The sequence below is a fragment of the Nothobranchius furzeri genome, chromosome 8, assembly GCF_043380555.1.
Source record: "Nothobranchius furzeri strain GRZ-AD chromosome 8, NfurGRZ-RIMD1, whole genome shotgun sequence".
Classification (NCBI taxonomy): domain Eukaryota; kingdom Metazoa; phylum Chordata; class Actinopteri; order Cyprinodontiformes; family Nothobranchiidae; genus Nothobranchius; species Nothobranchius furzeri.
In genome coordinates, this window is record NC_091748.1 from 73,195,404 (window position 1) to 73,212,730 (window position 17,327).

At 44.7% G+C, this 17,327-nt stretch overlaps 2 protein-coding genes across 6 annotated transcripts in view; one reads left to right on the forward strand and one right to left on the reverse strand.

Annotated features, from left to right (window-relative positions):
• Positions 1-5,320, forward strand: part of bcar3 (BCAR3 adaptor protein, NSP family member) — an 89,351-nt gene extending 84,031 nt beyond the window's left edge. For all 4 annotated transcript variants that reach the window (XM_054752044.2, XM_015971122.3, XM_054752046.2 and 1 more), the window contains 8 exons: positions 1,586-1,686; positions 1,764-1,898; positions 2,342-3,123; positions 3,448-3,563; positions 4,158-4,329; positions 4,420-4,531; positions 4,645-4,848; positions 4,925-5,320. In XM_054752044.2, the coding sequence (XP_054608019.2) occupies positions 1,586-1,686; positions 1,764-1,898; positions 2,342-3,123; positions 3,448-3,563; positions 4,158-4,329; positions 4,420-4,531; positions 4,645-4,848; positions 4,925-5,103 (1,801 nt within the window). In that variant the 3' untranslated portion in view covers positions 5,104-5,320. The remainder of the gene's footprint in view (positions 1-1,585; positions 1,687-1,763; positions 1,899-2,341; positions 3,124-3,447; positions 3,564-4,157; positions 4,330-4,419; positions 4,532-4,644; positions 4,849-4,924) is intronic.
• A 2,177-nt stretch (positions 5,321-7,497) lies between these two features.
• The window catches only part of fnbp1l (formin binding protein 1-like), a 61,417-nt gene continuing 51,587 nt past the window's right edge, over positions 7,498-17,327 (reverse strand). The window contains exons 10-16 of one of the 2 annotated variants that reach the window (XM_054752048.2): positions 14,209-14,318; positions 13,983-14,115; positions 13,792-13,886; positions 11,992-12,167; positions 11,773-11,810; positions 11,204-11,324; positions 7,498-7,919 (exon numbers count right to left, since the gene is read on the reverse strand). In XM_054752048.2, coding sequence (XP_054608023.1) covers positions 7,756-7,919; positions 11,204-11,324; positions 11,773-11,810; positions 11,992-12,167; positions 13,792-13,886; positions 13,983-14,115; positions 14,209-14,318 — 837 coding nt within the window. In that variant the 3' untranslated portion in view covers positions 7,498-7,755. Of the gene's footprint in view, positions 7,920-9,646; positions 9,680-11,203; positions 11,325-11,772; positions 11,811-11,991; positions 12,168-13,791; positions 13,887-13,982; positions 14,116-14,208; positions 14,319-17,327 lie in introns of those variants that run through there. The other variant, XM_015971125.3, reaches the window with a different exon arrangement.

Sequence of the window (17,327 nt, forward strand, 5' to 3'; positions counted from 1 at the left end):
TAACAACAGACACACACACATGTAGTAACAGACACACACACACACACACACACACACACACACACACACATGTAGTAACAGACACACACACACACACACACACACACACACACACACACACACATGTAACAACACACACACACACACACACACACACATGTAACAACAGACACACACACATGTAACAACACACACACACATGTAACAACACACACACACACACATGTAACAACAGACACACACACATGTAACAACAGACACACACACATGTAACAACACACACACACACATGTAACAACACACACACACACATGTAACAACAGACACACACAAATGTAACAACAGACACACACAAATGTAACAACAGACACACACACACACACACACACGCACACACATGTAACAACAGACACACACAAATGTAACAACAGACACACACAAATGTAACAACAGACACACACACACACACACACACACACACACATGTAACAACAGATACACACATGTAACAACAGATACACACATGTAACGACAGATACACACATGTAACAACAGACACACACATGTAACAACAGATACACACATGTAACAACAGATACACACATGTAACGACAGATACACACATGTAACAACAGACACACACATGTAACAACAGATACACACATGTAACAACAGATACACACATGTAACGACAGATACACAAATGTAACAACAGACACACACACACACACACACACACACACACACACACATGTAACAACAGACACACACATGTAACAACAGACACACACATGTAACGACAGATACACACATGTAACAACAGACACACACATGTAACACTTTTTACAATCTGTGCGGCTGTGATGTTGCCGATTTTGCACCGAGCTGACTCTGTAGTACCGACATGTGTAATTTGACACCGGCTGTCAAAAAGCTCCACAGTTGTTTAAAGAACCAAAGCCAGTGAACCGGAGCAACCCAGAAATGATTTCTTGTACCCCTAAGAAGCGCACGGCATCTTTTTGTTTTACTCTAATATCGAGTGATGCAGGCCAGAGGCTAACATTGAGCTAACAATGCTAATGGTAAATTAGATGCAAACAGTTGGCTCTAAAAATATCTCAAGCTAATTTTTCAATAAGTCGATGTTACAGTGAAATGTGTGTGAAGTGAATAATGAGTCATTTGTGGAGTTTTACTTCCTTTAACGAGTCATTTAGAACTTTTAACAGAAAGTTGGCAAACAAGTGTAGTAATCACTCCCTCCTGTAAAACACCCTAGTGGGCTAACACCAGATGTGACAATGTATTTGCATTTTGTTGGGCTGCAGTAACCATTTTTGACCACAGGATGTCACTCTTCCTTCATTCTTAGACACGTACACACAAACAAATATTTGTTATTTATGTTTGTTTGAGAGCAAATTGAGCAGGACTGAGAAACGTAATAAATCAGAACAAACAGAAAAGATGTTTGTTTCTCATTATTATCTTTTCTCGTTATTCTGTAGATTTTATTCTTATTTAACATACAAATGTGGCCTGCTCGTGTGTAACCACGTTTTTGTTCATACCTGTTGCTCAGGCTGAAGGATCGCTGCGGCAGCCAACCAGCAAGTCTCAACCAAGTCCAGGAGAGGCGACGCCCACTGAAGGCACACCAATCAGAGAGCTTCCTGCCTCTAGGTGAGACGAATTAAAGGTTCCTAAAAGTATGCAAAAAGAGTCTTAACATTTAAACTCACTCATGGCCTTTTATGCAGGATCCAAACCGCAGCCTCAGCCACCCCCCGACCCACTCCTCCCCAGCCCCAGCCCGAAATCTCCGGTGTTTCGGACCGGCAGCGAACCAGTTCTGAGCCCCTCCACCCAACGCAGATCAGCAGAACCTCAAGCAGGTGAGCAGACGCCTACCTGTTCCAGGTTTTTGAGTTTCTGAGTTGAAATATGTTTAAAAATAACTTATTTTGAACACAAAATACAGTGACTCAGGAAATTAGTGCAAAAAACACACATTAGTAAAGAATGTGTGCTAAATGGATTAATACAAATTATTCAACAAATTATTATTAATAATAAAATGTATACAATCTATGAGCTGAGCTTCTGTTCAGTCCTGCTTTAAAACTCATCATATGAGAACAGTTGTGTTTTCATTTTCTAGTTCGTTTCGTGTGATTAAAGGTCTGAGAGTGAGTCAGAGTCTCATTAGGGCCGATAAAAACCCTAATATGTGTGTGTGTGTGTGTGTGTGTGTGTGTGTGTGTGTGTGTGTGTGTGTGTGTGTGTGTGTGTGTGTGTGTGTGTGTGTGTGTGTGTGTGTGTGTGTGCACGCTCCCAGGTCAGGCACTCCGGGGCTCCGACAGCCAGCTGTGTCCTAAACCGCCTCCCAAACCCAGCAAAGTCCCTCTGGCTCGACTCCCCCGCTCCCCCTGCCGTCAGCCCCTGATGCCCCCCTCCACCTCCCTGACACACTCACCCTGCATCCCCCCCAGCCTGGCTGCACCCCCCCAAACGTCCACATGTGCAGAAATTCCTGCTACTCCCAGGAGGAGTGGAGGTTGCTCCTCTGGCTCTACGGGACCTCCTGTTCCTCCGCCGAAGCCCCAGAAGTTCCAACTTCACCTTCCTTCCACAGACGCCCACAGCTCCTGTGGTTCACCTGCTGAAGGTGCTCAGTATCCCAGCTCAGAGGCTGGGCAGCTGCACCTCAGTGGAAGCAACCAAAAGCCCCAGAGCCTCATCGCAGATCACAGACCTGAAGTCCATCCTCCGGTCTGCAGCTATGTGGAGAGACTGAAAAGGGAAGAGGACGGGGAAGCAGAAGGACAGAGAACGTTGGACAGAAGCTCCTACCATCACGCCATCGCAGCTTTAGAAAACACCAGTGAGGAAGAGGAGGAGGACACAGAGATGGAGGAGGAGGAGGAAGAAGCGAGGAGTGGTTTTCAGCGGCCGGTTGTGGAGACGGAATCTGTGTTCAGACCTTCTGATTTTGGATCACGGCTTCTCCCACCGGAGAACAAACCGCTGGAGAAGTCCGTTCTGAAGAGAGCGAAGGAGCTGCTGCTGAGCCACAACCATCAGAGCATCGCGCGACACCTGCTGATGGCCGACTGTCAGGTACCCAAACGTCTGTCCACTAGTTCAGGAGACTTTCTGGGGTTTTATCGTTGAAACAAAGCAGTTCGTTTTTAAGAGTTAAATGCAAGAAAATTGGCAGAATTTTAAAAAATCCTTAAAGTTCAGTAAAACATTTGTGTGGAGGGAATTGCATGGCAGCGATCTGGACACTTCCTGCTGCTGTTACACACTTCCTGTGTTTGTCTGACGCTGCTGCTGCTGTAGAGTCCTCCTCCTACACCTTACTGACTCACACACCAGGTGCTAAAATATGATTGAAAGCAGTTTTGTTGGCCCCTTGTAAAAGTTTTGTTGCCGTTTCAGGTTGCGAGGATCCTCGGTGTGACCACGCAGATGAAAGGTCAGATGGGCGTGTCGTCCGGGCTGGAGCTGGTGACGCTGCCGCACGGCCGACAGCTGAGGCTGGACCTGATGGAAAGGTATTCCTTGTTTTCAGCAGCTCCTCCAGGAAGTTGTGTCTGCAGCTATTAAAGGCATTCTAGGCAAATTCTTCATATTTTTAAATCATTTTCTTGAGCCAGTATGTGCTAAAACGACGTTTACGGGTTAATGGAAAGTCACTCAGAACCCCACCGCCACACTGCATTTGCAATTTCAGAGTGCCGGTCCGGTCTGTTGGGGAAAATGTAGCTGACCTGCCTGGCGCTGCAGTCGGCTTCCAGCACGTTTCCTGCTTGTTATAGATCGTGAATACAGCGAATTCCTTTGATTTGGTGATGAATCACTCCTGTAGACACTAATGAAGGCTGGGAGATGTTTCACCTGTTAGATTAAGGCGTTGAAAAGACGAAGATAAGTTTTGCTTTAAGTTTTACTAAATGGCCACTATGGGGTGCTAAAAGCAAGCCACAACGGCCTAGTCTCTCTTTAATCCCTGCATCTTCTGTTAGGAAGTGACCAATCCTCTCCTGATGATTTACTTAAAGCTAAGGATGCAAGATGTAAACGAGTCCAATCAGATCAGAGTTGTGAGACAGTTTGGTGTGATCTTCTCCCTTCCCATTGCCTCCCAGGCACCACACCATGGCGATAGGTGTTGCTGTGGATATTCTGGGTTGCACGGGCACCGTGGAGGAGCGGGCGTCCACGCTGAATCGCATCATTCTTGTTGCGATGGAGCTGAAGGACACGGTGGGCGACCTGTTTGCTTTCACAGCTCTGATGAAAGCGCTGGACCTGCAGCAGGTAACACCCACTCAGCGACGCTCGCAGGACCACCGTTTTGTTGCACAAGTGTCGTTTTGTCTGAAGTGGTGCGTGTTGTTGGTTCTTCAGATCAGCCGCTTGGAGGAAACCTGGACGACCCTGCGGAGGAACTTCACGCAGACCGCCATCAGCTACGAGAAAATCCTCAAACCTTTTTACAAGAATCTGCAAGAAGCTGAAGGTAAAAAAAAAATCAGAAACACACACGTGGGCTAAAATACCAAGATACAGAAAACATCAAGAGCCTTAATCGTCAGATTTAAGGTTGCCTGTCATTATTCATCTCTCCTGCAGCCTCCTCGTCCTCTGTGGTCTGTGTGCCGCCCCTGCTGCCTCTCCTCACTCTAATGGAGCGGCCGACAATCACACCTGAGGGGGCGGAGCTCTGGGAGAACAGCGACCAGGGCTGTGACATCATGCTGCGACACCTGGAGTTCGCCCGTGACTTCGCCAGCAACGCACAGAGCTACACAGCCGACGCGCAGAAGCTTTTACAAGGTAAAGCATCATCCAAGTCTGATCAGGTGTTCATCGCTCCAGCTGCTTCTAACTCACCTGTGCGTTTGCTCCTCAGGGTTTCAGTGTGATGAAGACCTGCTGGAGGTGCTTAAGACAGACTTCCAGCTGCGGCTGCTGTGGGGAAGCCGTGGAGCCGCAGTTAACCAATCCGATCGCTACAATAAGTTCAACCTCATCCTAACTGCGTTGTCCCGGAAACTAGAGCCACTGCCCAAAACGCAGACCTTAATCTGAGGGCGCAAACCGGGACGTAAAAAAAACATTTCCTCAGAGATCTGGATCCATCTTCACATTTCAGATCTGCAGCCACAGATGAGCTCCCGGTCTGCTCCAGCACCGAGTCTATCCGGTTATAAACATCTACCCCCTGAAGCTTTGTGCAGATGGAACAACACCGCCTGTTCGACACGGATACATCCTCAGCAGATGATCACCAGAACCATCAAGAAAGACTAAAACGTTGATTTGCATCAAAATAGCAGCTCTTTGACTGGAGAACAAGATTTGATCAATCTACTGAAGAGCTTCCAGAAACAAAGAGACTCCCAGATGATTTGGTGAAAATAACCAGCTTCTCTTTAAGATCATTAACAGCAGAATTCACAATAAGTTATTTCATAAGAAGAAAACGGCTCTCCGGTCGATCTACGTCCCAGTCCTCACCTTTGGTCATGAGCTTTGGGTAATGACCGAAAGAACGAGATCGCGGATACAAGCGGCCAAAATGAGTTTCCTCCGTAGGGTGGCCGGGCTCAGCCTTAGAGATAGGGTGAGGAGCTCGGACATTCAGGAGGGACTCGGAGTAGAACCACTGCTCCTCCGGATCGAAAGGAGTCAGTTGAGGTGGTTTGGGCATCTGGTCAGGATGCCTCCTGGACGCCTCCCTGGGGAGGTGTTTTGGGCATGTCCTGCCGGCAGGAGGCCCCCGGGTCGACTCAGGACACTTTGGGAGAGGTTATATCTCCAATCTGGTCCGGGAACGCCTTGGGGTCCTGCCGGAGGAGCTGGTGGAGGTGGCCGGGGAGAGGACGGTCTGGAGCTCCCTAGTTGGGATGCAGCCCCCACGACCCGGACCAGCGGAGGAAGAGGAAGACGACAAACTGTGTGAATGTTTTTGTACAGAAACACTGAAAAGAAATCACTAAGTGACTCTAAAGCTGTATTTAAAACTTGTTAATATTTAGAGTGTAAATACTTTTTTGTAGACCTGAAAAATGTTTATATAATAAATTTGTGGTAAAATTTAATAAATCCAGTTTATCTGCAGATGTCGGTCGGTTTGCGTTTCACACAAAAGTCTGAACACAAGAAAAACGCACCTTGTTTTAATGTTTATTTTATTAGAACAATATTTTTCAAGAAAAAAAAGGCATTTTGTTCAAAGTGACGACAATCAAAGTAAAAGGGTGTGCACAACAATATGGAGCAGTACTGCCATCAGTTTGGGAGACGCTGAAAACATTTACTAAAAAACGTCCTGCAAAAAAAAAAGCTACTTTCACAGGATTTGTTTGCCGAAACAGGAGGAACATGGAGCAGCAGCATCGTGCCCACCAGGTTTTTACAACAATAATCTGCTGGTTTGTCCGCAATTCTGATTAATCATCATTTTGCATGAAATCCTGATTTAGAACCGTCTCCGAAAAAACTATCAGTAACGTTTAAATGGAGAAGAAATGATGTCATTAAATACTGGAGTTCAGAAATGAACATTTGTTTCCCGTTAGAAATAGTTTAAGGGTAATAATTTATAAGCAGAGGCTTTAATTTTACTCTGCTGGAATAATCCAAGCAAGAAAATTTTGTTTCAGCTTTCTTCTAAAAAGAAAAAGAAAAGTAAACACTTCCAAATGTTGAATATCTTTGGATTGTTCGCTCTGCAGCACCGACAGGAAGACGTCCGCGGGTTTTTAGACATGAAGAGTAAATTAGTTAGCTGAATCGTATCCAAACTTTAGAGGACTTTGGATGTTGTAACTGCATCACATTTGTAAAAAGGGTAAAAATAAGCATCGTTCAGACAGTTAGGTGGTTTTTGGGCAATTAAAAAACAAAAACATCAACAGATCTGGGGTTAAACTGCAGGAACTGATTAGTTTCTTCAATTTTCAACACTTTGTTCTCCTAAAGAAGCAGAAACCACTCTATGCTGAGGGAACCTTCAAAATAACCATAAAAATGAGAAATTCATTTAAAATACTTAAGTTACGGTTATGTTTTTGCAGGAAAGCAGCAGAGACTTGCAGAAATTTCCTTTAAAATCATCCAACTGGACCTTTTGACACCTACGGCAAACTGATCGCACACGGGAGTTGTCACATGAAGAGCGACGGGAAGTTCAAGTAACAACGTCGACAGCGTCGTTCTGCACATTTCACAGCTTCATGGAGGGAACGGAGGCTAAAGCGGGGTCCCCTGCTGGTTAGACGGGGTCTGAGGAGACATCTTACATGTTCTGGGGGCGGGACTCTGTACATTTAGTGTTTCCGTATAAATAAAACAATCACCAGAGAAATGAGTCTAAATCATCCAGAAACCATGCAAATAAAAGCGTCCTCACTTTAAAAAGAGAGTTACAAAGAGTATAAAATCATCAGAACATTAGTGGTCATAGAAAAAGTTCACTCATTCATTCATTCACTCGCTCATTTAGTCAGGTTCCAATCCTGTTGTACATCAAGGCAAAGTGCATCAATTCAAACCACGTCGTCTCTCACGAAGACGGCCAAACTGAACTAAAAACAATCACCATGGAAACATTCAAGGTTCATTCAACGGTTATAAACTACGCGTAACACACACAGCCAAACATCCCAATTGGCCTTTTCTTACATTTTTGGCCTATTTGGCTTTCCATACATGTTGCTGCTACATGTGTGGTCACATTCACAAACATAACTGGTTACATGGAACAAACATTTTATGGAGATGCAGCTGAGGCTGAAAGGTAAGCCCAGGTGGCTGATGGGAGATGTAGTCGGACATAACAGGGCGATGTGGTTTGGTGAGGGAAGGAAGGAAGGCCGCCACCCGCTGGTCGACTGGTGGAACTGCGTCCCAGGGAGGAGGAGAGGTGGTGAGTCCGACCTGTCTAACAACCTCTCAGAGGACAAATAAACCATGCTGCATTAAAACGAACATCAGGTGACCGGCATGCGACTGGATGAGGGTGAGAGCAGGCACGGGGAGCAGAGTGGCTCAGGCAGGCAGACATCACCAACAGAGCACAGATGATGACAGGAGTGAAATGGAGCAGAGCGAAGCACTGGCGGAGTTAGTGAAAGCACCTGGAGGTTAGTGTCAAGCCTCTGGAGCTAGCAGCTCCCTCAGCCGGGTCAGCCCAGCAGCAGCAGAGACGATGTCCAACACCAGACTGTTAGAGCACGAGGACGTCCACGCAAATGTAACGCCAGGAAGTACATGTAATGAAGCGTTCAGATGCAGGATTTGATTTGCTACTCGATGTGAGAGAGAGAGATGACAGCAGCTCGACTCTCCGACTCTGATAAAAGCTGAAGTACCGAAACTAAACGAACGTTCTTACGAGTTGAAATTACACTAAAAACTCTGTTAATCTGAATTATTCTGTATGAATATGATGAAGATAAACGGGAGAGAAGTTTGGTGGCACAAACTCTCCATTTTAAATCTACTTTAATCAAGAAATTATTTTACAATAAAATAATCAGACAGCTCAGCTAACTGATCAGTTGATTTAAAAATAATACCAAACCGGTTTATGTAGATTAATAATCTGCATTAATAATCTTGGGATCTGAATATGTAGCCGTACACAGCCTGCTTGAGTTGGATTGTCACTTCAGGAGTTTCCTCCAACATTCTCCTCCAGACATCAGACGTACGTGACGTTTTTACATCACTTAAAACATCTGAATGAAGCTGCTGCGCTACTCCTGCTGCTCCTGCTACGCTGCCTGGCTGAGTAACTGTAGCTCCTCCTGCTGCTGCTCCTGGTGCTACTCCTGCTGCTCCTGCTACGCTGCCTGGCTGAGCAGCTCCTCCTGCTGCTGCTCCTGGTGCTACTCCTGCTGCTCCTGCTACGCTGCCTGGCTGAGTAACTGTAGCTCCTCCTGCTGCTGCTCCTGGTGCTACTCCTGCTGCTCCTGCTACGCTGCCTGGCTGAGTAACTGTAGCTCCTCCTGCTGCTGCTCCTGGTGCTACTCCTGCTGCTCCTGCTACGCTGCCTGGCTGAGCAGCTCCTCCTGCTGCTGCTCCTGGTGCTACTCCTGCTGCTGCTCCTGCTACGCTGCCTGGCTGAGCAGCTCCTCCTGCTGCTGCTCCTGGTGCTACTCCTGCTGCTGCTCCTGCTACGCTGCCTGGCTGAGCAGCTCCTCCTGCTGTTGCTCCTGCTACACTGCCTGGCCGAGTAACTGTAGCTCCTCCTACTGCTGCTCCTGGTGCTACTCCTGCTGCTCCTGCTACGCTGCCTGGCTGAGCAGCTCCTCCTGCTGCTGCTCCTGGTGCTACTCCTGCTACACTGCCTGGCCGAGTAACTGTAGCTCCTCCTACTGCTGCTCCTGGTGCTACTCCTGCTGCTCCTGCTACGCTGCCTGGCTGAGCAGCTCCTCCTGCTGCTGCTGTCACCTCCTGCTCTCCGAGGACTAACTGTATTCAGGCAAACTGAGGACGACGTTGGAATGGATTTTTGATTATGGAAATGGGAAAAACACAAACATGCCCCCCCCCCCCCCCCAACCCCCCACCTCATTCACCACCCAACCACCAATTATCAGCGTGAGCCCTCCACCAGCCAATCAAATCGCCCGGCCACTCTGCAGCCCTCAGGAACCTGCAGTCACATACAGAGCAGAAACAGCAACATGAAACACAAGAACCACGGCGGGTCACTGACAGATTCTCAGCTCAGCCTAAAAAACGTGAACGTTTCATTCTGCTGAGGCGGAGAAAAGTTACAACCCAGGATATCAGAGAATCTGCTGCAGAGGAGGAGGTTTTTATTCCGTCTGAGACACAAACAGTTGAGATTCTATTTAAAAACAACGAACAAACGGAGTCTGAATAAGAACCTTTTAATAATTTCTGGAGTCCAACACAGAACAAGCTAACCCCCTCTGTCTGGAGAGGTCTGTCTGGGGTCTGTGAGGAAAAATAACAACATACAGCAGAAAGTCTCATAAATAAACCTGCTCTCCGTCAGCGTTCATCTGCTGAACGCCACAGAAAACACACGTCTGTTACCACGGTAACCAAACGTAACAGACATTCTTCTACTGAACTAGAGCTGAGTCTAAATGGCACTTTTATCATTTTAGTTTATAAAGCTGAGGTGAGCTTAGTGGTTTTTAGAAGGAGAATAAAGCTCACGATCGTCGACAGATCCCACAAACCTCCACTTTGTTTCGTGTTTGTGCCAATTAAACCTTTGAGTCTGAAATAGAAAAAATATTGTTGTAGCAGAAAGTTTTGCTGCTTACAGCAGCTTTTCTCATTCCCAAAGGGAATAACTGTCGTTTTGTCCCAGAGGACAGATGATTTCCTGTCTTTTGGGACGGCGAAGCCAGATTTTAGGGAATGAAAATGAACAGTCATAGAAAATAAGCAGCTCGTTTGTTGGTTTTCAAGCCAAAAGCGTTTAAAAGCTGAGATTTTTCTGTTAAACGGGAAACTGATGCTCGCTGTAGCGGTATCGTTGGCGATGAGGGAAAAGGAAAACGATACAAATGTTGCCTAAAAAGCCATTTAGTCAGATTTATAAACAAACTAAATAAAGTCTAATGAAACTGCATTCTGAGGCTTTTCTCCTGGTTCTCTTCAGTGCTTTTAGAACGTTTTACTGCAGCAAAATCCAGATAAACTGGTGTGATGGCACAGATAAATAACACACACACACACACACGCACACGCACACACACACACACACACACACGCACACAGAAAAAGACAGTTAAAATGAGAACTTACTTCACTTTCAATTCAACACAAAAAAAGCTTAAAATCAGGGAGTTTTTGTTCACCAGTCAGAAAAAAAGGACGATTAAAAGACAGAATAAAATAAAAACAAATTCTTTCTAATATATAAAACATTTTAAAACAATTTCATCAATCTGTAGCGGAGCTCCAACGCAGAAATATCTCAAATAAAAACAATAATCTGATTATCGTCTCGTGCACGCCCCCACAGATCATCAGTGTGAGACAACCGACATGCAGAAGGGATGAAAAGACGATGGAACTGGGATCAGAACAGAGGAGGACAGATATCCATGCGGCGTTACGCTGAGATGAAGACAGACATCGTGGAGAAAAGGACAGACAGAAACTCGATGGGGGCTTCAGATGTACGTGACAGCACCTTTGCCGTGTCTCTCTATCGTGATTTCTACGTAGGAGGTGGGAATGTAGCCTTCCTCTCCGTTCTGCTTCCTCGCCCGCGTCCAGCCGTCGCCTTTATCCTCCTCGATGATGTACAGAACCTGAAGAACCAGAAGAACGGATGTTTAATGTGGAAGCATGTAGAGTTTCAGGATTTCTTCTTTCTATTCTGACGTGTTTCAGAGACGTTGTCGGAAAAATACACAAAAGGTTTAAATGCCTCTTCAGGAAATTAAAAAAAAATAGTTTGAATCTATTTAGAACATTTCCTCTGCTCGATGAGGTCATCAGAAACAGTTTCAGTTTCAACCAATCAGAAACATTTCCCATTCTCCTAAACCAAACCCCTTTCAAGCATTTTCTAATCAGCTTTTCACATTATTCTCTTCTACAAGTCAATTATAAACATATTTGTTCTGAATTTTCTCTGGAAATGTCCAACAACCTCGCGTTTGTTTTCAAAACATTCCAACATTCATGCTAGATCACAGATCGCCACGTGAGGGCGCCGTTGCATGCTTTCATCAGCTATGGGGGAAGAAGTATTACCTCATTCTCCGCCATCACCAGCGTCCCCTCATCCTTACCTGTGAGTCAAACAAAAACAGCAGTGATGTTGCGTTTAACAGATGTTTCTGCATAATTACAGCTGTTTACACAGCTGCTGACTGACTGACTAAACTAAAGAGATGTGGGTCATTCCGCTCAGATTTATAAGGAAAGTAAGTTAAAAACCTATCCTGCGGTTTTGTATAGTTTTTTTCTTACCATCAAAAGAATACAGCGCCTTGCAGTGACCGATGACGGGCAGCGGGTCGTCATCGTCGAATTCATCATCAAACTCATGTGGGTCGTGGTTTGGGAGTCCCGGCTGTGACGGATTGGGTCGGCGAAGAGGCGTGTGATGCTCCTGGTTGGTGTCGTCTGTGTAACTACCCTCAGGGCTGAGGGGAGACAGGTGAGAGCTTTGTTAGTGCACTTGGTCCTCTGATATGTGGAAAAAAGGTTTTCAAACTGCAGGAAGACTTTAGCTGGTGTTCTGGTAATGAACATCATGTCACCATCACATTGTAAAAATAAGATGGTGGTTTCTAATGAGTGCAGGGTTTCCCTCAGGCTTATGAAGCATGGTCCCAAACCCCCCTTCCCAGCCCTACTTTCTCCGCTGACGACGCATGGCAGAGAAACGAGCAGTAGCAGTAGCTCAGGCTAGCGTTAGCAATAGCTCAGGCTGGTGTTAGCAGTAGCTCAAGATGGTGTTAACAATAGTTTGGAATAGCATTAGAAACAGCTCAGACTAGCATTAACAGTAGCTCAGGCTTGAGGTAACAGTAGCTCAGGCTAGCATTAGCAGAAGCTCAGGCTGGTGTTAGCAGTAGCTTGGACTAGCATTAGAAACAGCTCAGGCTAGCATTAGCAATAGCTCAGGCTTGAGGTAACAGTAGCTCAGGCTAGCATTAGCAGTAGCACAGGCTTGAGCTAATAGTAGCTCAGGCTAGCATTAGCAGTAGCTCAGGCTGGTGTTAACAATAGTTTGGAATAGCATTAGAAACAGCTCAGACTAGCATTAACAGTAGCTCAGGCTTGAGGTAACAGTAGCTCAGGCTAGCATTAGCAGAAGCTCAGGCTGGTTTTAGCAGTAGCTTGGACTAGCATTAGAAACAGCTCAGGCTAGCATTAGCAATAGCTCACGCTTGAGGTAACAGTAGCTCAGGCTAGCATTAGCAGTAGCACAGGCTTGAGCTAATAGTAGCTCAGGCTAGCATTAGCAGTAGCTCAGGCTGGTGTTAACAATAGTTTGGAATAGCATTAGAAACAGCTCAGACTAGCATTAACAGTAGCTCAGGCTTGAGGTAACAGTAGCTCAGGCTAGCATTAGCAGAAGCTCAGGCTGGTGTTAGCAGTAGCTTGGACTAGCATTAGAAACAGCTCAGGCTAGCATTAGCAATAGCTCAGGCTTGAGGTAACAGTAGCTCAGGCTAGCATTAGCAGTAGCACAGGCTTGAGCTAATAGTAGCTCAGGCTAGCATTAGCAGTAGCTCAGGCTTGCATTAGCAGTAGCTGAGGCTGGTGTTAGCAGTAGCTTTGACTAGCATTAGAAACAGCTCAGGCTAGCATTAGCAATAGCTCAGGCTTGAGGTAACAGTAGCTAAGGCTAGCATTAGCAGTAGCACAGGCTTGAGCTAACAGTAGCTCAGGCTAGCATTAGCAGTAGCTCAGGCTTGCATTAGCAGTAGCTCAGGCTGGTGTTAGCAGTAGCTTGGACTAGCATTAGAAACAGCTCAGGATAGCATTAGCAATAGCTCAGGCTTGAGGTAACAGTTGCTCAGGCTAGCATTAGCAGTAGCTCAGGCTGGTGTTAGCAGTAGTTTGGACTAGCATTGTTCAGCAGTTAGCATTACTGTTACTAACATTTATATTACCGCCGTAAACGTGGGTGAGGACCTTCTATAAGATGTTCTACTAGATTGTTTAAGAGCTAGTCGTTTCTCTGTGACATAAAATTACTTATTAGTATAGGAAAGCAAAAAAAAACAATAGTTTGTTGTTTGTTAAGAAGGCTTTTACCTCTCTCTACCGTGAGGAGTGTGATGGTGGTTGTCTGTGCTGAGTCGTCTGTCTCCTCTGGAGCTCTGCTTTCCCTCAACTTCAGACAGCCAGCTCTGTGAGCATGAGGAAAGATAAATACTGTAGTTTCAACACAAAACCAAACCCAAAATTCCTCAGTGGAAATTTTAAAAAGGTCCTCCTGTCCATACCTCGTTTTTGTGGATTTCCGAGCGAAGCCTCTGGATGTTACAGTTGGTCTCTGACAGCTTTGGCTGAAGGCTGCTCGGGTCGCCCATCTGAGGGTTCTTCTCATACACATCCTTCATCTTGTTCAAAGCATCCCTGAAAGAAACGCAGTGGCAGTTATGAGCTCACAGCTACGTTTTAGCACTATTTCCATGTTATGCACACGTGCAGTCAGAGCATGTTTCTCACCTCTGATCCGTTTCTTTCTGAAGCTCCCGGTTGAGTTCATCGAGCTTCTGCTGCAGCTTCTTCCTTCTCTGCTCAGGAGGTAAGTGACTGAAATCCTCCAGAGACGGAGCCTGGAGAGGACAGGCAGCATTAAAACAGGAGATGACCACCAGCTTCTCTACAGATGTGTTAAAATTAATGATGCAGTTATTATAAATTTACAGTAATAAGACAGAGGTTAGGAAACCACCGCAGGTTTATTACTGAATGTCAGGGAAAGGGTACCTAAAGGTTCTGGTAATATTCTGTAATACGAGCTTCTTGACTGCTGCTGCAGATTCAGAAGAAACTGACTAAATCCAGGTTTAAGGTTCTAACTTTGTCAGACGGCGGGGAATCTATTCCAACGGAAAAGGAGCAGCCGCTAATATGACTTTTTCTACAGACGTGATGTGAATCGGACACTCAGGGACGCCCTACGTGGTGAGGACACATGCACTGTTAGCTACACACTGCTGGGTTTTACACACATACTCACCAACTTTACTGACCACTGAGCCATTAACCATTACAGAAAAAAAAAACAGAAACAACATGAGATGCGCATTAGTCATCAGTCACAAGACAAACCACACTGTTAGTGTTTCTGATCCGAGCACGGTTAAACGGAATAACGCCTAATCCCATCTTCTCCTGTTTTTATCGTCGTTATTCAATAAGACAATTGTTGTATTGTTTTAAAAAACAACAATTATTAGTATTTTCATGCTTTGCAGAGTTGGTTGTTTTGTGTTTCCGGTCGTTTCCGGTTCACTCTTGTTTTACGCTGTATGACTGTGGCCATCTTACTGATTGTTTTAGCTTATATTCATGTACATGTGGTTGTTTAAGGTTCCTTACAAATAAAGTTGGATTGGTTTGGATACGGGTTGAGCTAAGAAGTCACGTGTTTTTAAAGAGCAAGTCAACCCCTACAAGAAACTTACTTCACTCCCACTATGTTTGAAAAATGCAACAAATGCTGTTGCCTAGCAGACCGAGAGGGCGGAGCCACTAACAAATACACACACTCATGACATTGTGACATCATAATGTACCAGTTTACATCATAGCATACCTCTTAGCCAATAGTGGTGGCAGATTTAAATTCAAATGCAGTGAAGAGTTTTTACCTGACAACGGCACAACACTGACAGTTTCAGGCAGAAAATTTAAATTTTAACTAAAATGCACTAAAGTGCAAAACTATTGACTTCACGTGTCTGCAGCACGATTAGACACACATTTATATAGTATATCAGAAAAAAATAGTTGATTTGGGGGTGACTTGCTCTTTAAAGTGCCTCACCTATTTCTAGAAATGTGCACAAAAACCATCCTGCTGCTGGATCGTCTGGTGTTGAGTGACGGCGGTGACACGGAGCCATTAAACCAGGATAAATAATGCATAGAATATACTATTTACTAATAACACTGAATTTTAAATTAATCTGTTTTTATCTTCACAATAATTAAAAACTGTATATAACGATTAATATATAATCATGGGGGGGGGGGGGTCATGCATTCTCAGCTGCCTTTAACCGTGTGCGAGTCGCCCTCTTTGCTGATTTTTAGGTCCGTTTGAAGACGCATTTCCATGTTACGGCTTTCCAACAGCAGATGCTGCAGCGTGGCTTCATTGTCCAGCATGTAATGTGGTCTTTTAATTGTGTTTGATACTTCTTATGGTTGTTTTATACTGATTTTCCTTGTGTTTCTCATTGCTTCTTGTATTGTTCAGCACCTCGGGCATCCGATAAGTTTGCGGAAGTGGCTTTACAAATAAAGTGAAATGAAACGAAACATTTGTTTGTTTGTTTGCTGTTTTACAAATAACTGGACTGCAAAGTTCAATCAGGCATGACGATTAGCCCCAAAAGCTCAGGTGGGACTCAGCATCTCCTCAGGGCCCTTAAGCCACTCAGCTTGGTCGGCCTCATAGATGACAGCAGCCAATCACAGACGGGTCTGACGTGGACATCGACCGATAAGATTTTTTTCTATTGCCGATGGCGATTTGTACCGCCGATTTTTAATGGCCAGATATCCAGATGTTTTCCACCTTATTTTCATGACAAAATGTCACTAATAACATCAGTTGATGCACACATTTTCTGAAGCTGAATCAGTTTTCGAACTTTGATTTTAACTAACCAGTAAATCTCTACTTTGTACACGGCTCAGTGATAAAGTCAGACGCCTAAAAAGTTTGAGTATTTATTACGAAGATGTTATTGAGGGACGTGAAATCTAAATTAAATTCTGCAACAGTGTCGGTACAAGATCTGCTCAGGTGCAAGATCGGCTCGGGGTCCTTCGACTGCCGATGACGTCAAAGTAGTTGATTGGCTGAACATGAACCTTACGAAGTTACGTAATCACGTTACGTTGTTATCACGTTACGTTGGTCCAGGCAAATTTTTCTGTTGGAAAGATGGACAACTTTTACAAAGAAATCCATCATTACCTCTTTGAAAATACACTTTTAGCACAGAGCTGCATGTATATTAGGGCTGAACGATTAATTGCATGTGCAATTAAATTGCGATGTGACAAAAGGAGATTTTCTAATCGCAAAGGCTGCAATTTGGCAGCGAGTGGTTAGCGCAATGCTAATATACATGGAAAAACCCATAAGAATGCTAATGCTAATATCACTGATTACATTGTTACAAATTATGAATTAGAAACGTGCCAAATGATTACATTTGGAGTCTAATAGAAAGTAAAACTACCATCAATCAAATAAGTACAGACAGGTATTTTAGTAAAGCCAGAAAACTTTTAACTCCAGAGTTTTGGCTAGCAGCTATGAGCGTAACTGAACTACGCATGGACAAGACGTCAAAAACTCTAAACACAAAATACTTCAATAAACGGGACATGCTTCTTTCCTGCAAATACAGTTTCACAGGTGTTGCTAATACCTATGATCCTTCAAGGGATGTGCTCAAAGAGGAGTTCAACATTATGAATAAAATATAGTGTTTTATTTTACAAATACCATTATAAACACAAACTTACGTCTTAAGAAACATTATTTTAATAACGAAACTGCTAAATTCTTTCCAACAGTATAGATGTGTAGTGTATTTTGT